General features: G+C 36.2%; 1 protein-coding gene across 2 annotated transcripts; it reads left to right on the forward strand.

Annotated features, from left to right (window-relative positions):
- On the forward strand, positions 1-17,710 carry LOC114388228 (succinate-semialdehyde dehydrogenase, mitochondrial-like). Of its 2 annotated transcripts, none has more exons than XM_028348599.1 (20): positions 1-207; positions 1,019-1,132; positions 1,340-1,439; positions 2,789-2,837; positions 3,367-3,454; positions 3,558-3,668; positions 5,306-5,368; positions 5,487-5,597; positions 6,164-6,229; positions 6,314-6,391; positions 6,489-6,566; positions 9,035-9,101; positions 9,707-9,792; positions 10,065-10,097; positions 10,199-10,231; positions 10,743-10,843; positions 16,094-16,179; positions 16,357-16,463; positions 16,548-16,625; positions 17,359-17,710. In XM_028348599.1, the coding sequence occupies exons 1-20, from the start codon at positions 82-84 to the stop codon at positions 17,395-17,397; spliced, it is 1,614 nt and encodes a 537-aa protein (XP_028204400.1). In that variant the 5' UTR covers positions 1-81; the 3' UTR covers positions 17,398-17,710. The 2 variants fall into 2 exon arrangements, with proteins under 2 accessions (XP_028204400.1, XP_028204401.1); XM_028348600.1 differs by lacking the exon at positions 1-207 and adding an exon at positions 330-460.
- Positions 17,711-19,055: the final 1,345 nt, after the last annotated feature.

The following is a 19,055-nucleotide window of genomic DNA, read 5'->3' on the forward strand; positions in this document are numbered from 1 at the left end:
CATACACTATAGCTGATTCACTTCATCCAGCGCAAGTAAACAAAAACCACTGCAATTTTTCTATTAGGACGACCACCGCAAATGGCAGCATTGAACCTTTGCCGCATGGCACTTCGATCCTCGAAGCTTCTCTCTCGCCCTTATCATCGTCTTTCTGTTCAGTTGCAGATGCAGATGCAGCCCTCTTCTCCTTCACTCACTCGAAAGGCATGTCCCTTTCTGTCTTCTGAATTTTGCACCGTTTTCATTTTCTGACATACCCATTTCCCCACTGTGTCTAAATGTTTGAATTTTGATTGCAAAGTTTCAATCTTTTCTAATATTACCACGACCCATTTGAGCCTTTTGTGTGTTTGGTGATAGTGTACATGTTTTTCACCCATTTTTTCAAGAGTTTAAGTTTGATGTCGCACGAATTTTGCACTGTCCTTAGAAATCACCCCCTTCACATGAGTTTAAAGTAATGATTTTAAAATTTAATAATTTTCAACTACATAGTCTCTTGGAATTGCTCTTCATATGACTTTTAGAGTAATTATTTTAAAAGTCAACAATTTTTAATTTTATGACAATCCATGATTGAGTGATACTATAAACAACCTTTAATTCTTAGTTAAAAGTGTGGACGACTTGAATGTGATTTCTTTTTAGTATTGTTAATGGTTTGATGAGGGCGAGCCCTGGTGCAGCGGTAAAGTTGTGCCTTGGTGACTTGTTGGTCATGGGTTCGAATCCGGAAACAGCCTCTTTGCATATGCAAGGGTAAGGCTGCGTACAACATCCCTCCCCCATACCTTCGCATAGTGAAGAGCCTCTGGGCACTGGGGGACGAAGTTTTTATTGTTAATGGTTTGATGTCGAAAATTGACACCTGAATGACCAGTTTGATGTAGTGATCATTAGAGGACCAAGCGAATGACACTTAAGCCTTTCAGGGACTACAAAATGCATGTTTATTATTATTATTTGGGATATTCTTGTTACTTGTGCATGAGTCAGGGGTTTGTTTGAATGGCAGATGAGCATGGATGCACAGAGTGTTGCTTCTCAGCTTAATAGTTCTGGATTGTTGAGGACTCAGGGCCTTGTTGGAGGGAAATGGAGTGATGCTTATGATGGCAAAACCATAAAGGTATACATGTTCTTTTTTCTCCTTTTCTTCTTCCAATGATTTTTTAGCAAAGTACAATGGAAGAGGGGCAGCATGCACTTGCTGCTTCATGGTCATTGATGCTGCTGATGATCATAGTCTAAAGATGCAGCTTGTTTTATAACTAGAAATTTCTTTGTTTTAATAATACTGTTGTCTAAGCATCTTATATATTCAATGCCGTGGCAGGTTTATAATCCAGCAACTGGTGAATCTATTGTAGATGTTGCATGCATGGGTGGAAGAGAGACAAATGATGCAATTTCTGCAGCCTATGATGCATATGGATGTAAGAAACTTCCCAGTTTGATGCTGTATCTTATATTTCAGAATGGAATCAGAAGTGTAGGAGAGGATTAAGATATAATACCATAAATGACTGTATATATGTCTTTGCGTAAGATACTTAGGGGGTGTTTGGAAGAGCCCATAAAGAGCTTATTTCAGCTCTTTATGAAACTTAGGGGGTGTATGAAACTTCCCAGTTTAATGCTATATCCTATATTTCAGAGTAGAAGTAGAAGTACCGGGGAGGATTAAGATATATCTCATAAATGACTGAATATATGCCTTTGCCTAAGATACTTAGAGGGTGTTTGGATGAGCCTATAAAGAGCTTATGACACTTATAAGCTCTTTTTAGTTTATTTCATTAAGCTTCTTGGTGAAGTTTATCAAAACAAGCTCTTCTTAACTTATTCCAATAAGTTTTATGGTCAAATTTATAACTTAAACTCTCATGTGATAAGAGCTTAATGAATAAGTACTTAATTAAGTTGATCACCCAAACACACCCTTTTGTGTATAATTATTAAATAAGTTGGGTACTGATGTTTCTTTTATAACGTCTGGGATAAGTTTGCGTGAGATGCACACATAGTGTGATGGTTATGTTGAATAACAATAACAACTAACAAGTTTGGTGTAAGAAATGAATTATCTCCAGTGACTGGTCATTCTTTTTGTTTTCTTTTCTAGTGGGCTTGCAGACCTGTCAAGAGTGACATCTCTTGCTTCATAACAAAATATTAACTTCTGTTAAACAAAGTTGGGGTGGCTTCCAATTGAAACTGGGTGTAGATGTTAAATACACTATGCATTAAAAGAATTGCTACTTTATAGAGAGTATGGACAGACGACAGAGTTTTAGCTAACATTTGATGAAATTAAATATTAACCCCTCTTTTTTTGTGTTATTATGTTTTAGGATGACTTGCATAAAGTGAGGGATTAATATATTTCAATGTTCAGTCTATGCTCTGTGGTGGCTATAATGTAGTTGATTTGTTCTATCGTTTTAATCACACCTTTTCACTCACAATTTCCCTTTGCTGATGGATTAATGTTCATGAGTCCTTTTTGATGCAAAAGATGAATTGACTAAAACAATCTGTTATTTGTATCTTTGGACTGAGGGCGAGCCCTGGTGCAGCGGTAAAGTTGTGCCTTGGTGACTTGTTGGTCATGGGTTCGAATCCGGAAACAGCCTCTTTGCATATGCAAGGGTAAGGCTGCGTACAACATCCCTCCCCCATACCTTCGCATAGCGAAGAGCCTCTGGGCAATGGGGTACGAAGTTTTTATTTGTATCTTTGGACTATTCACAGTATTATAATAACTAAAATTTCCTGTGTGTAGCATGGAGCAAAACCACTGCCGCTGAACGAAGCAAATTTCTGAGGAAATGGTATATTTGTTCTCTGGTGATTGACCCACCTTTTTTGAAATACTTGACTTCACTTCTAACATGCATTTTTTTTAAGTTTTGGGACCATTATGTTGATGTTAATATAAATTTGATTTATTTTAGCCACAAATACAGCTTTATCTAGCATTGTTATTTATTAGTACCACTTTGTGTCAATTCAATTCATAGAGTTTTTGTACTGTATCACTAAACAGTTTTTGTTCATTTGATATGCAAACCTGTCATCTCCTTGTAATTGCAACTGTTGCTAGTGCTATGTGGAACTCCTATTACATTCATGTGTTGCCAATATTGGACGCTTGCAACTGCAAATTTTAGATGGAAAGGAAGTTAATTAAAGGCGTTAGACAGGTTTAATATAATTGGATCTTTTAATTTATGATGAAATTTATGATGCTGGAAACAAAGGTAGATCAGAAATTTTATAGTTACATCATGGAAGTTGCCTGAATTGTAATTTTCTCATGATAATAGTTACATCCTGTTAATTTTCTCTTCAATTTCCAAGGTATGATTTGCTAATGGTACATAAAGAAGAACTTGCACAGCTTATAACCTTGGAGCAGGGGAAACCTCTTAAAGAGTCTGTTGGGGAGGTACACAATGGGTGAAGAATTATTGTTTCTTTTCTTTCTTATGTATGTTCCCTAGTTGAATTTGGTTATTGGTGCAGTATATATGTAAATGACTATTTTGCAGATAAACTATGGGGCTGGCTTTATTGAGTTTGCAGCTGAGGAGGCAAAACGTATATATGGGGATATAATTCCTGCACCTCTATCTGATCGGCGATTATTTGTTCTAAAGCAGGTAAACTTGGTGTCTTAAATTTTTATTTCAGAAGTTTTCTGGGATAACTTTATACCTAAAGTGCAGGAATTTCATGATGGGATGTCTGTACCTAATGCAATGTACTAAAAGAAGTGGAGTATGGTATTTTTGGCATTAAAAATCATATCAAAGAATTAGTTTTGCATTTTAACATTATTTTTTCCTGGTCTACTGTAATAATTTAAACTATGACTCTTTCCCATCTGATAACTTAAATATATAGCAATGGGTGTACATGAGCTGCATTTCTGCAAGGTGATGAGAATGCCTGTGAAGTTAATTACTCTAATCATACCTCACAAGTATGGTAGTTGTTGATGTTTAATAAGATAGTGGAAACTCAACTCAAACTAATATAAGGGAAAAAAGTGAATCAGAGTAGGCAAAAATAAAAGAATGGTTTGTTTGATTGGCATGTTATCTTGAATCATATTCTTTAATTTATCTTCTTTTGGTGGTCTAAGGATGTTAGTTTTTGATGATTTGAATTGGTTACAACCATGGTCAATATAGCTTTTCATGGAAGGTCAACACATTTTATATGCATTGAAGTTTGGGGTTGCTTTCTTTGTTGCTAACTTGCTATTATTTACAATGACTTGACAATTGCTTTCTTTGTTACTGCAATTAGTCTAAATTATTAGTTGCTACTTTTGATTTGCTTTTAAAATGCTGTACATCAACTTGGAATATTTTATTTTATTAGCTTCTGGGGCTTGGTAGAACTAAGAAGGGTGAGGCTTATTGGATAATGGGATTCTGCTATCTATGCCACTCTATGGTGTATTTGGCTGATGTGAAATGCCTATATCTTTAAGGATTCTTCTCAGCTTAAATCTGACATGGGACAGAATCATTTTTATGGCTTCTATTTGGTATTTGGGTTATGGTCTCTTTATGGGAGTCTCCTTAACAGATACATAATGGGATTGAGAGCTTTATTGAATTACTGTCTGTATTTATTTCCCTGTTTATTTATTTTCTGGAGAAGAAAAAAAGAACAGTTTGGTTAAGTAGGAAATGGCACTCAACCAGTGTTGTTAAATAGTGGCCATGGCGCCACCATGGCAGAATGGTGTGGTGGTTTTTTTTGCCAACCACCATATGCAATTTGTGAAGGGATGCCTGCCATGGTGGCGCCATAAGGCACACTGGCGTGTTTATATGGCGGAATTTTGGCCTTCCGCCATCCGCCATCCGCCATTGATATTACTGCACTCAATTGCAATTGAATTTTATTGATGTGAAACATGGCTACTAAATAAAGCCAAAATATTGCAATGTCCAAGTACTGCTGAATTTTTTTATCTGAGATCATATTAAAAGAAATAAGATTTGATTCTAATGAATTGTAGCTACATATTTATATCTTGAGTAATTGGAAAGAATATTCCTTTGAATGTTGAGGAGGCACTTTCCTCAGCAAATGAAAAGTAAATTCCTGTCTTGATATCCAATGATTTAGTCTGTGTGAATGCTGCAAGAAATGATGGTTTCAATTGCCTTTAATATTGAAAGTTCTAGAATATGATTTTACTGATTTTAATATTCAATTTCTTCTTCATAATCCTAATATTTAAATACATGGCTCGTATTTATCTCTTTGGGATTTGCAGCCTGTAGGGGTTGTAGGTGCAATTACACCTTGGAACTTTCCCCTTGCTATGATTACTCGAAAGGTATCTTTAGTTTTGAATCTTCACTCTTCTAAATTTACCCATTTTCACTTTTTTAAGTGTTTTTAGGAGTCGGGGAATAACAATCATTTTAGGAGTTATTTGTTTTCTAATATATCAGGTTGGTCCAGCCCTTGCATGTGGCTGTACAGTGGTCATAAAGCCCTCTGAACTTACGCCTCTCACCGCTTTAGCTGCAGCGGAACTCTCCATTCAAGCTGGAATACCACCGGTAGTTTCTTGAACATACTTTTATGACTGCAGCGAAAGTTCATTGCATATTTTTCTGTCGTGATGTTTTGTAATTTAGTAATCAAATTTGTTGAAAATTGTCATTGTAGCATGGCAATTGTACATCAACAGCTTGATTATGATGTTTATAGAAAGTTCATTCTGATATTTTGGTATGTAATCTACTATGTGTTTATGTCAAAACTATATTTGAACATATGCAGTTATTTTGGTTTCTCTGAATGTGTCTTTTAGTAACTTTAATGCTTTACTATAATATTTTGAAACTGTACAATGTACATATTGTACACGTGAAGTAGGTCTTCAGAAGAGAAATACTAAGTTTGCTCCTAATCATCATTTGTTTCTTCCACAATGTTGTGTAAATATTTCAGCAACTATGAACCCAAAGTCTCTAGTTTACCCATCTCTTATGTTGCTACGTGTTTGCAGACCTTTTCTCTGCTTTTTCGTCTTTCATTCTTTTCCCATAAATGAAGCATCCTTTTTTTCCCCCTTCCGGCCCTTCTTTTATGATTTTAATGGTTATGGTATTTAATGACATAGGGTGTCGTGAATGTGGTAATGGGAAATGCTCCTGATATTGGGGACGCTTTACTTGCAAGTCCACAGGTTTTGTGACCATGTTATTTTACGAAGCAATTACCTTGTGAATGTAATTGAACATCTGAGAAAGAAATTATCAACCTTATTTAGGTAAGGAAGATCACATTCACAGGCTCGACGGCTGTTGGGAAGAAATTGATGGCTGGTTCAGCTGAAACAGTTAAAAAAGTATGCTTAGATATTGTTGTGAATTTCTTCAAATACAGGATCTATACATCTTGATCTTATATATATATATATATATATATGCCTTTTGAACTTCCAGGTATCTCTTGAACTCGGCGGCAATGCACCTTGCATAGTTTTTGATGATGCTGACCTGGATGTTGCAGTAAAAGGAACTGTAAGTTAGAAAGGACGAGAATGCATGGTGGCTGTAATGATGTTTTTGTTAAAGATATTGCTTTATATGGATTTCTTGTGTCTGATTTGTTTACAACTTAATCTATGCAGTGCCTAAGACCTTTTGATTATGCCTCTTAACAGTAGTGGATAATTCTTGTATTCTCACTGTGGCCTCAAAATGAATATTAGAAATGCAAGTAATTAATGCTGTATTTTTGTTTCTTGTGTGGCGGGTGAGCCCCAGATAGTTTGTGTTAGATTGAGAAAAAGTTATGGGGTTTCTTCAGCTATGTAGAACTTAAATTGCACAGGGAAAATGCAACTTGGCAGTTGCCCTTGTACTTGGGTAAAAAATAAGCTCTGAACAAAATAGCTACTCCATATTTCATAGAGAAACAGAAACCTTGATTGCATGTGTCACCAATTACCTATATGATTATTGGTCTTAACTTGATGACTGGGGATTGCTGGGTATTAGAGTAATATACAGAGAGTTGCAGTATTCAACTGCACTCTCAACTAAAGTGAGTTGGTTAGAAATTAGTTAGGAGTTAGTTAGTTGTTATAACTGACTTTTCTGGTCTATAAATACCAGATTGTACCACACTGTTCAGTGGCTTAATATCATTTTCTTTTCTCTCTGTTAAATTCTCTCTCTCTCTCAAATATCTCTCTTATCTTCTTTATGATTCTGTTAGAATGCTAATATGGTATCAGAGCTTGGTGAGATCTTCCATGGCATCACAACAGAATGCGATCCTCACTTCTTCCTCTTTTCCTAACTCCATTTCTCACAAATTTGATGATTCAACCTTTATTCTCTGGCATCAACAAGTTGAGCCAGTTAATAAATCCCATCGCCTTCAGCATTTTGTCGTTAATCCACAAATTCCGCTACGATTTCTTTCTAAAGAAGATCGTGAAGCAGGGATTGAGAATCCTTAGTATGAAATGTGGGAGCAACAGGATCAGGTTCTTCTTACGTGGCTGCAATCGACACTTTATACATTGATTCTTTCTTCAAGTCAAGCTTACTAAAACAGGTTCAGATTTGTTTTCTGATCCTACTTTGTATAGGTCAGTGGTGGGTGCTTTGCAGTACTTAACCATCACTAGACCAGAGATAAGCCTTGCTGTAAACAAAGTTTATCAATTTATCCATTTGGACACTCACTGGATGGCAGTAAAGAGGATTCTAAGGCATTTGAAAGGAATAGTTCTTCATGGTCAACATCTAAAGCCTGCTGTTTTAGGACTTCCCTACTCCATTAGGGCTCTTTGTGATGCAGACTGGGCATTTGATGTCGATGATAGGATCTACCTCTTGTGCAGTTGTATATTTTTGTCCTAATCTCATTTCTTGGTGGTCTTGCAAGCAGCAAGTTGTTGTCAGATCAAGTATATGTTAGATTTCTACTTAAAACCAATTAGCACTAACTGAAGTTGTCCAACAAATATATAAGCTGCACCTCAACAACTGAGGTAGGCGATGTGGAACTTCCTAACACCCCCCTCCACAGATGCTTGCCAATACAGGCGAGCCTACTAGAATAGGCAAGAACTAAGATGAGCTATAGGCTCTGATATCATGTTAGATTTCAACTTAAAACCAATTGGTACTAAGTGAAGTTGCCTAACAGATATATAAGCTGCACTCCAAGAACTGAGGCAGACGATGTGGAACTTCCTAACAGTATAGAGGCAGAGTATAGACGTCTCGCTCAAACTGCTGCAGAAATATCCTGGATCCATACTTTATTGACTGAATTGAGAGTCTCTTTCAGAACTCCTATTGTCTTTTGTGACAATAAAAGTGCTGTTGCCATTGCTCATAATCCAGTACTTCATGCAAGAACAAAGCATATGGAAATTTCTTTGTTCATGAGAAAGTTCTGACCAAACAGCTAGTTGTTCATCATGTTCCTGCTCTTGATCAGTGGTAGATGCTCTCATCAAGCCTCTTTCTCCGAATATATTTGGTTTTCTAAGAGGCAAACTCAATGTAATTGAGACTCCATCAAAGTGTCAACTACCTTGAGTTTGAGGGGGGGTATTATAGTATTGTAAGAGTTGCAGTCATTCAACTGCCCTCTCTGTATTAGTTACACTAGTTAGTTCTAGTGAGTTAGTTTACCAAGTTAGTGTTAGTTAGTGACAGCTGTTGACAGCTGTCATAACTAACTGTTTAGTCTATAAATACTAAACTATAACCTTGAGTTCAGTGGCTAATAAAATTTCCCTTTCACTTTTCTACAGTTTTTTAGTTCTTTTAAATATCTTCTCTTTAGAATTCTATTTGGGTGGTATGGTAACAACTAACAAAACTGCATAAAATGATATGGAACAGAAGCTTCCAATTTTTGGGTTAATTGCTAAAATTGAAAGTTAAGGGGTGTGCTGTGATTCTCCCTTCCCCTCTGTTATGATGATATCATTAATCATAACATTTCATTAATTTGGTTGCAGCTTGCAGCAAAGTTCCGTAACAGTGGACAAACATGTGTTTGTGCAAATAGAATTATTGTGCAAGAAGGTTAGAGATGAAAATGACAGTAAAATATCGATTTTATGATTACATTGCATTTATCTGATTTGCCATCTCTTAAAAACTTTATATTTGAATATAACATGTTTATGGTTCCAAATTTAGGAATACTTTTAGGAGAATTTGATACTTTTGTTGTTTTCTAATAGCTCCTTCTCCTAAATGGACGAGTTTCCGGAATGTGTCACACTCACATTCTAGCTGTTTCCTTAAAGTGCTTTTTTATCAGTATTGCTGATATAATCAAGATGACATTGTGAATCTGAGCAGGATTTTTACATAGCCTTTTGTGACCTTGTCATTTGGCTTATTGGTTGTGACTACTGCAGTGAGTAGTTTCTTATTTAGTTTTGACCTCGTGATATGATATGGTATTTATAGTGTTTTGAAAAAAATATTTCAGCAATGAAAACAGGAGAACACGAGATAAAGAATAAAGAGCATTGCAGTGACATTCTTATATTAGATTTTTCTCTGAAGAGTAGTGTTTGTGTTCGGCTGTTTGAAGTTCACACCAATGTGAAAATGTGCATTTAGATACATTCTTTGTTTAATATTAATTTTTTTTTACTTAACCAAGTTTCTTTGTGAAGGTATATATGAGAAGTTTGCAAATGCTTTACGTGATACTGTTCAGAATATGAAAGTTGGGGATGGTTTCAGTGAAGGTGTGGCACAGGTAGTTATTGGTCTTTGTTTTTTTTTTTTTTTTAAATTTATGAGTTTCTGTTTTTCTATTGAACCAACTGCCTATGGATATTGTCTATCTTGCATCTCCGTTTTTCCAACTTAATGGGGGTAATATTCATTCATATAGACTTAAGGTATTTTTTGATAAATATTTCCTTTCCAATATTCCCGTTATAATATGTTGTGTGCCATTAGAGTCCTCTCCTAAATTGAGAGAAAATGAGTCATGGTGTAACTGATTTCATATCCATCTCTAAACAGGGTCCTCTAATCAATGAAGCTGCTGTCAAAAAGGTTTGTGTTTCTCTTAGTATTTCATTTTCTTTATGCATTTTTGCAGGGTGTGTTCCAACTAAAAGGAACTTCTTGGTTTGCTTTGCGGTTTTTTCTTACAGGTTGAGTCCTTAATTCATGATGCTACATCAAAGGTTTGTTGCTAATCTCTATTATGACATCCTATTCAATGTCTTGCATTCTAAATAAAGGATCTATGGGAATTGAATAAGCAAAATTTTGATTGTGCAAACTATTTTGCCATCTATGATCCCTTTTGGCATTGCTAATGTTTATTAATAGTGCAATTTTCTGATGCATTTTTTCTACTGCATTGTATGCTTGAGCAACAGCGAGCCTTATTCCACAGGATGGGGTTGGCTACATTGACCAAACTATTCTGTTAACTTTATCAAAACCAAAATTTCAGAAATTTCTTTTATATCAACATCTTTTGTAATGGTTTCTTGACCTTTTCTTCATTCTTCTATTGCTGTGATGTATATACTTGAACAGAGAAACTTACATTTGAAATGATTTTTTGTTTTTTATTCTCTAATGTACATTTTCCTTTATTTTTCTGTTTGGAAAATATAGCAAGATGAATAAGTATGTCTAGTAACAAATAGTAATAGTTCTGACTATTCAAATCCTTTTTATCTGAAGGGGGCAAAAGTAATTCTTGGGGGTAAAAGACATAGCCTTGGATTTACTTTTTATGAACCCACGGTCATCAGTGATGTCAACAGTGATATGCGCATATCAAGGTAAACCTTTTATGATGTTATCTAGTTTTCTGATTTGCGTCTCTCATAAGACTTTTAAGTTTTGACCAGTAACTTTGACATGATAGTTTAATTAATTTCTAGACTAACTGATATTAATAACTATACAGTCTATACTTCACAGCTTGGTTATGTTATATTGTGTTGTAAGTTGGAAGTTGATGCTGCACATTAAATTTGGTGTCCATGCATTATATTAGTGAATTCAAACTTCAAAATACGATTAATATGATTGTTATTGGAAATTCAAAGGTTGTTTTTGAATATGCCCAGCTGCCAATATTGTTATAAATCTAAGTGTAGATATATATATATAGAGTGAAAGTGTGTTCTAATATTCTGGAATGAGAGAATACTTTTCATTACATTGATTAACAGAAGTGAACACTATTTATATGAGAGTAGGATGCTTGCAGTGGAAGCCCAGTTGTTTGATACAGCTGTCAACAAGCTTAACAGAATTCAAACAGAATCCTAATGAGCTCTAAAGCACTAAACTAACTACTCTAACATGGATGTTGTGTGCTGTGTTTCTGTTTTTAAATAGTACTAAATGGAAAAGTTGCTAATAAGAGGTGACACCCATGCGAATTATCAGCATAGACATATTGGAATGGGGGTTGTCAGGTCCATATTGTAATGGCGATGCTGAAAATTGGAGAAAAGTTTTGTAAGATAATCAGAGATTCAGAATAAGAGAGACTATGTAAAAATTTCCCCCAGCTAGATGCTTGTGAAATATTGACAGCATATTCTGTCACTGTCATTCTTGCATTCCTTAATCATACTCCAGTCAGTCACCTAGAATCTCTTCCCAATTAATCATCCTTGATTTTGGGGTAATAAACACTTCCTTAATTGTTTTCTAATTCTTGGCAGATCAATTATGGTTTCTCTGTCACTACAGATTAATTTATAGACTGTCTTTTCTGTGTTTTTAAGATAATAAACTGGAGGCAAATTGGGTTATGCATTATTGGAGTGCTGTAAAGGATCTGCAGTTAGTCAACTGCAGTCCTGGGTAGTTAGTTTACCCGAGTTAAGTTTGCTCAGTTAGTTAGAGTTAGTTGCTCAATTAGTTAGAGTTAGTTAGCTGTCCTAACTAACTAGCCTATAAATATAGAACTGTAAGCAGTGAATCTTTTGGTTTATGAAACTAGTTTTCTCCCCTTGATCATTTCTCTGTTATCTTTTCTATTATGGTATCCAGAGCCTAGTTCGATCAAAGTGATCAACAATGGCAGAATCAAACAAATATTTTCCCTCCTCATCTGCATCCCCTTCTGCTTTCCCCAATTCGATTGGTGAAAAGCTTGATGATTCCAATTTTCTGTTATGGCGACAGCAGATTGAACCGGTGATCAAATCACACCGGTTTCAATGTTTTGTTGCAAATCCTGTGATCCCTCTGCGATTCCTCAAGGATGTCCATCGCAAAATTGGAAAAGAAAATCTGGCGTATGAGGTGTGGGAGCAATAGGATCAAGTTCTTCTCACATGACTGCAATCGACGCTCTCAAAGTCGATTTTGTCGTGCTGCTTGGGGAGCATACATTCATATCAAGTCTGGGAGAAGATTTGTGAATATTTCAACAAACAAACATGAGTTCAAGCAAGGCAACTGCGCACTGAGTTGCGTTCTACGATGCTGAAGGATAAATCGATGCATGTGTTTCTTCTCAAAGTTCAAGAGATCGCTGATTCTCTTGCTTCAGTTGGAAGTCTGATATCTCCTCAAGAGCATATGACTGCTTGAATGTCTTCCCCGCGGTTATAGTTCTGTCATTTCTGTAATTGAAAGCAAGTTTGAGCCGCTTCCAATCACAAAAGTTGAGGCTCTTCTCTTAGCTCATGAAGCTCGACTTCACAAGTTTGATGAGGTTTCAGATTAGGGTTTGGTTGAAAATTCTGATCATACCAATGGTGTTAATGAGAAGCAGTATGTCCATACTTGAAGCAAACTTGACACTGAAAGTTTGCAAAGCGACCACCGTGACCGCGTGCACCACCGTGATTGTATCTACCGCCATGGCCAAAACCACCACGAGGTGCAAAATTTTCCGGTTCTGACTGCTGAAACTTATTTTAAGCAGAATGCGTATTAGCTCCGTACGTATGAGTCAGATTGACAGACGGTGGATCTGGCAACTCATCAAACTTGCGAAGCTGAGCTTCATGAGCTAAGAGAAGCGCCTCAACCTCTGCAATTGGAAGAGGTTCTAATTTACTCTCATTGATAGAGATGACCAAACTGTAACCTCGAGGAAGGCCTTCGATCAAAGCATCCACATTTTCTTGAGGAGAGATCGGACTTCCAACTGAAGCTAGAGTATTCAAGATCTCCTGAACTTTGAGAAGAAAAGCACGCATCGATCGATCCTTCAGCAAGGTGGATTGCAACTCAGAATGCAGTTGCCATGCTTGAGCTCTGGTTTGTTTGTTGAAGTACTTGTGAATCTTGTCCCATACTTGATACGTTTGGATACTTACCAAACATCACAACAAAATCGACTTCGAGAGCGTCAATTGCAGCCACGCGAGAAGGATTTGATCATGTTGCTCCCATATCTCATATGCCGGATTCTCATTTCCGATTTCACGATCAGCATCCGAGAGAAACTGCGGCGGAATCACAGGATTCACGACGAAACATTGAAGCCGGTGTGATTTGATCACCAGATCAATCTGCTGTCGCCACAGCAGAAAATTGGAGTCATCAAGTTTCTCACTAATCGAATTAGGGAATGCGGAAGAGGAGGGAAAGAGATTGTGTGATTCTGCCATTGCTGATCACTTGGATCGAACTAAGCTCTGATACCATAACAAAAAAGATAACAGAGAAATGAAAGGGCAGAAAAATCAGTTTCATTAACCCAATGATTCAATGCTTACAACCCTGTATTTATAGACTAGTTAGTTAGGACCTCTAACTAACTGAGTAACTTACTCTTAACTAACTAAGCAAACCTAACTCATGTTAGACTAACTACCCAGGACTGCAGTAGAGTAACTGCAGGTCCTTTAATATACTCCAATAAGTGGCTAAGGGTTTCCATCAAGTTCAGGGTTTTGACTTCAATGAAACATTTTCTCCAGTCATAAAACCTGTCACCATTAGACTAATCATTACTCTAGCATTAACTCATCATTGGGATCTCTTTCAATTAGATGTCAACAATGCTTTTCTCAATGGTACTCTTGAAGAATTTGTCTATATGTCACAGCCACCTGGTTTTGAAAACTCAATCGCTCTCTGGTACATAACTAAAGAAGGCTCTTTATGAGCTCAAACAAGCCCCTAGACAGTGGTTTGACAAACTTCAGTCTATTCTTCTGCAGTACAGTTTCACAGCAAGCGTGATCCTTCCTTGTTTGTTTTTAAAGCTCAACATCAAACTGTTCATCTTCTGGTATATGTTGATGACATAATAATTACTGGTAGCTCTTCTGTGCTGATTCAGAAACTCACTTCTAGACTCAATTCCAGCTTTGCTCTTAAGCAACTTGGAAAATTGGACTATTTTTTGGGAATTGAGGTCAAAACTCTGCCTGATAACTCTCTTGTTCTCACTCAGAGCAAGTATGTCATAGACCTTCTTCAGAAGACTAAAATGACAGAAGTTCAGCCTATTTCATCACCCATGACAACTACCTGCAAGTTGTCCAAGTCTGGTTCTGACTTGTTTTCTGATCCTACCCTTTATAGGTCAATTGTGGGTGTCTTACAGTACACTACGATTACTCGACCAGAAATAAGCTTTGCAGTTAACAAGGTCTGCCAATTCATGTCTAATCCTCTGGACACTCACTGGACAGCAGTCAAGAGAATTCTAAGATACCTAAAAGGGACCCCCAATCATGGACTTCAACTTAGACCAGCTATATCAGATCAACCCATTCCTCTTGGAGGTCTTTGAAATGCTGATTGGGCCTCAGATGTTGATGACAGAAGGTCAACATCCGGAGCTGCAGTCTATTTAGGACCCAATCTTATTTCCTGGTGGTCTAGAAAACAACAAGTGGTAGCCAGGTCAAGTACTGAAGCTGAATACTGAAGTTTAGCACAAGTAACAGCAGAGATTTTATGGATTCAAACTATCTTGTCTGAGTTAGGTGTTTCTTTCAAAACACCAGTGGTGTTTTGTGATAACCAAAGTGCTGTAGCACTGGCTCACAATCCGGTGCTTCATACAAAGACAAAACACATGGAAATTGATGTTTTCTTTGTCAGAGAAAGAGTTCTAACTAAGCAGTTGATTGTTCATCATATTCCTGGTCTTGATCAATGGGTTCATGCTTCAACCAAACCCCTCTCTCCAACCAGGTTTCAGTTTCTAAAAGGCAAACTCAATGTGATTGATACTTCTCCCAAGTCTAACCACCTTGAGTTTAAAGGGGGGGTATTGGAGTGTTGTAAAGGATTTGCAGTTATTCAACTGCAGTCTTAGGTAGTTAGTTTACCTGAGTTAAGTTTGCTTAGTTAGTTAGTGTTAGCTGCTCAGTTAGTTAAAGTTAGTTAGCTGTCCTAACTAACTAGTCTATAAATATAGAACTGTAAGCATTGAATCTTTGGGTTAATGAAACTAATTTTCTCCCCTTGATCATTTCTCTGTTATCTTTTCTATTATGCATGTGCTTTTATATACACTAGCAAAAGGATAGGCACTAACATGCTTCTCTATTCACATTTTTTACTTTTTTTAATTTAATTTATTGCGTATGTAATTAATACAGTTTTTTTTGTTATCAATATTAACTGATGTGAGAGTTGAGAATTGAAACAAAATAGAGACAATTTGCAGTAACAGTTAAAGGTTATAAAGGTTTTGAAAAAGTGGAGACCAAACATCATAGAGAGGGTGTCAGGAGCTTGAATGGGAGAGTGGGGAGTTGTAAATGAAGCAGTTGAAGGATAAAATTGGAAGTAAAATGTGTAAAACCAAAAAGGCATATTGGCTTTATAATTGTTATAGATGAGGCTAGTCTCTACAAAGTACAAACTGTGTTTGAGTTTGGTAGAAACACAACTATGCAAAACTGTTAAATCTTTTCACCGCATTTTCATTATATCTTCTGTAAAGCTAGTCTTCAACTGTCTTTGCCTTGATATCATCAAATGGAATTTTGTTGTTAATTTTCACTTGCTAGACTTTTTTCTTTTCTTTCTTTTCTTTCTTTCTTTCTTTCATTCTTGTTTTTTGTTAACTCACCTATATGATTTGTCTTAACTAGAGAGGAAGCATTTGGACCTGTTGCACCCCTTTTGAGATTCAAAACTGAAGAGGATGCTATCAGAATTGCTAACGACACTAATGCAGGTAGTTCTTGTGGCTCTAGTTTCAAGTTTGATTCTTCTTTATACAGCCTTGAAGAATAGTTTTTGCCCTCCCCCCTCCCCCTCCTATACAGCCTATGTTAATAGTTTTGTCATATCTAGTCACTCTTGGTTTAATGTTGTCAAACTTTGGACCATGGATCTACCTGTACATATGAAGGTTTGGGTTCATACATATTTACAAACAGTATCCAACGATCATGGCGTGTTGCTGAGGCTCTAGAATATGGACTTGTGGGTGTTAACGAAGGAGTAATTTCAACTGAGGTACATCTCATTCCTTATTAAATGATATCAAATGACAATGGAATTTTTGTTCATGGGTTTATCTACATGCATGCTTTGATGTAGGTGGCTCCATTCGGTGGTTTTAAACAGTCCGGCCTCGGAAGAGAAGGCTCCAAATATGGGATGGATGAATATTTAGAGGTAAGGACAAATTTAAAGTCTCCAGTTCTGTAATTTTACTTTAGAAACACAAGATTGCTTCATAGTCTGTAGTCATTGGTTATACTTGTGCAACTTTTATAAAACTCATTTTGGTTGTGGTTGAGAGGCTAGAAGAGAAAGGGCATATTTATGAAGAATTTTGAGCGTTGTGGACATGTTGGAGACAGTTTTGAATTGTTGATAGCATTTTTAGGTGTTTTGGGTCAATGTAGATGGATTGATGCTTGGTATATGAAATGATATTATTGTCCTCTGGGTCTAGGATGTTTACAAGAATGATGGTTGCCCAGTAAGATCATTCAACTTTTTCAAATGTAGTTTTGGTGGAGAATTAGAAAGATTCCTTAACTTCCTTTGTTCAATGTGTGAGGAAAAGAGGACAACTTCCTTTTATAGCAGAATGAAATAGTGACATACATCACACATTATCAGCCGAATGCTACGTTTAAAAAATGTCTACAATAAAGTTTCCTATGCTAAAATTTAATTTAATTTAACTTTCCTAATAATACTGTTCAGAGTCAGAGGTGTCTTTGTTATAGTTGGTGTCAGTATTATGTCAAACATGGATGTGCCTTCTTACGGAGTTCTAAATACTTCATGTGACGTTCTACATTGAATAATGCATGCGCGGTCAATTTGTCATTTCATTTTTGATAAATTTTACATTAGAATGTGAACTTGTTGAAGTATATCCCTATTACTTTTTCAGATCAAGTATGTTTGCTTGGGAAACATGCACAAAGCTTGAACAAAGGTATACATGAGGCAGTGGCTAGCTAGAGGGAAAAGTACTTACCTTCAGTGAGTTTGTTGAAGAATATGCATATAGCTGCACACGTGTTGTATACAAATAAGGGCAGGCTTGCAAAGGACCTCCTCATTTTTCTTTGTTTTTCCTTTTCTTTTCATTTTCATTGCTTTCTTTTTATGGTCTTTTAGAATATTAAAAAAATGCACTATAGAAGGTACCGCACGAGGTTAACAAAAACTATGAAAATAGCCTTTGACCCTTCTTGGTTTAACGGTGTTTCGTTGGCTACTTAACGTGAAAATTACGTTGAAATGCTACTTAACGTGATTTTAGATAAAATACTTACATGATTGATCTTACGCCGACGAATTAATTATGGATCTAGAATTGATGGAGTTAAAATAACTTTAGATAACTTCTGTATTGAATAAAAAATTATATTGAATTTTATTAACTTGCCTTTAAATAAGAACATCTAAACATAAAATCACTTTATTTCACTCATCCAAATAGGCTAAAAATCCAAATTGGCTCGATTTGGACTAAGGCGTTTGATTGTGTCAAATTTAACCAACTACTTAACACCCGAATCCCTAATTGTTGGACTTTAACTTTACTTTTATTTAAAGATTGTAATTAGGATATTTGGGTTTTCAGTAGGATTTCGAGATATTTTTATAAGATTTGGTCTTTTGGGATGAACGTGTGACACCCTCTACCCTCACAAATAACGAATACAAGAAAATAAAATCATGCGATTTTTTTTAAAACACATTTAAATTAAATCAATTCAAAAGAATAAGAGGGTTCACATTCACTTAATGAAAACTAGTAGAAATTGTTCGACTAAAAAAACAAAGTTATCTCGGCTTAAAACAAGGTTGTTTATACTAAATGAATAATAAAAAAACAAAAACAAAAAACATAACACAACTATATCTTTTATGAAAAATATAGCATGCGAAGTAATTCCTATGCCCCAATGTCACACTTATCAGAACATGTCTCTATTACAGATTAAGTCTCTCCGGCTCTAACATGGAATTCATCATATGATGACTCACCTGAACAAATGACAATTAGCCCAAACACAAACACACATCGGGAATGAGTTATCACATTCATATATAATAAAATATTAGAGTATGTGAAACATATAATACTTACAACTGAATTTATATAATTAGCACCATTTCACAAAATCACAAATATTATGTACATCCATTCAAGTTCATCCACTCCAGAAAATAACGTCAAACCACAATTATTAGCCCAATGAAAGTCAAACACATGCGTTATGCAACAAATACTCTAGACTCGAGCCTACATGCAATGTGGTACCATTTTTCAGTGAAAAACCTCGTCGGACGCCTAAGAGTACATGACAGGACATGCCTCACAATGGGTAAGTCAGGTCACTCTCACTAAGTGAAATCATAGGGAAACCAGTCAGGGTCACGCTATTTTGCGAGAATGCTCCAATCATGTGGGATCGGCACATGCTTACAGGAGCACTCAAAGCGGATGACCCCCAAGGCTTGCACTCCGAAGAGTCCGTCAGGGTCTCTCCCTCCTGATTCAGGTCCAACCCAAAAAAATATATTTGAATACACAAACTCTACCTATGAATGATGCAATACACACAACTACTCAAT

This window comes from Glycine soja, chromosome 15 (assembly GCF_004193775.1).
Source record: "Glycine soja cultivar W05 chromosome 15, ASM419377v2, whole genome shotgun sequence".
NCBI classification, from domain to species: Eukaryota; Viridiplantae; Streptophyta; class Magnoliopsida; order Fabales; family Fabaceae; genus Glycine; species Glycine soja.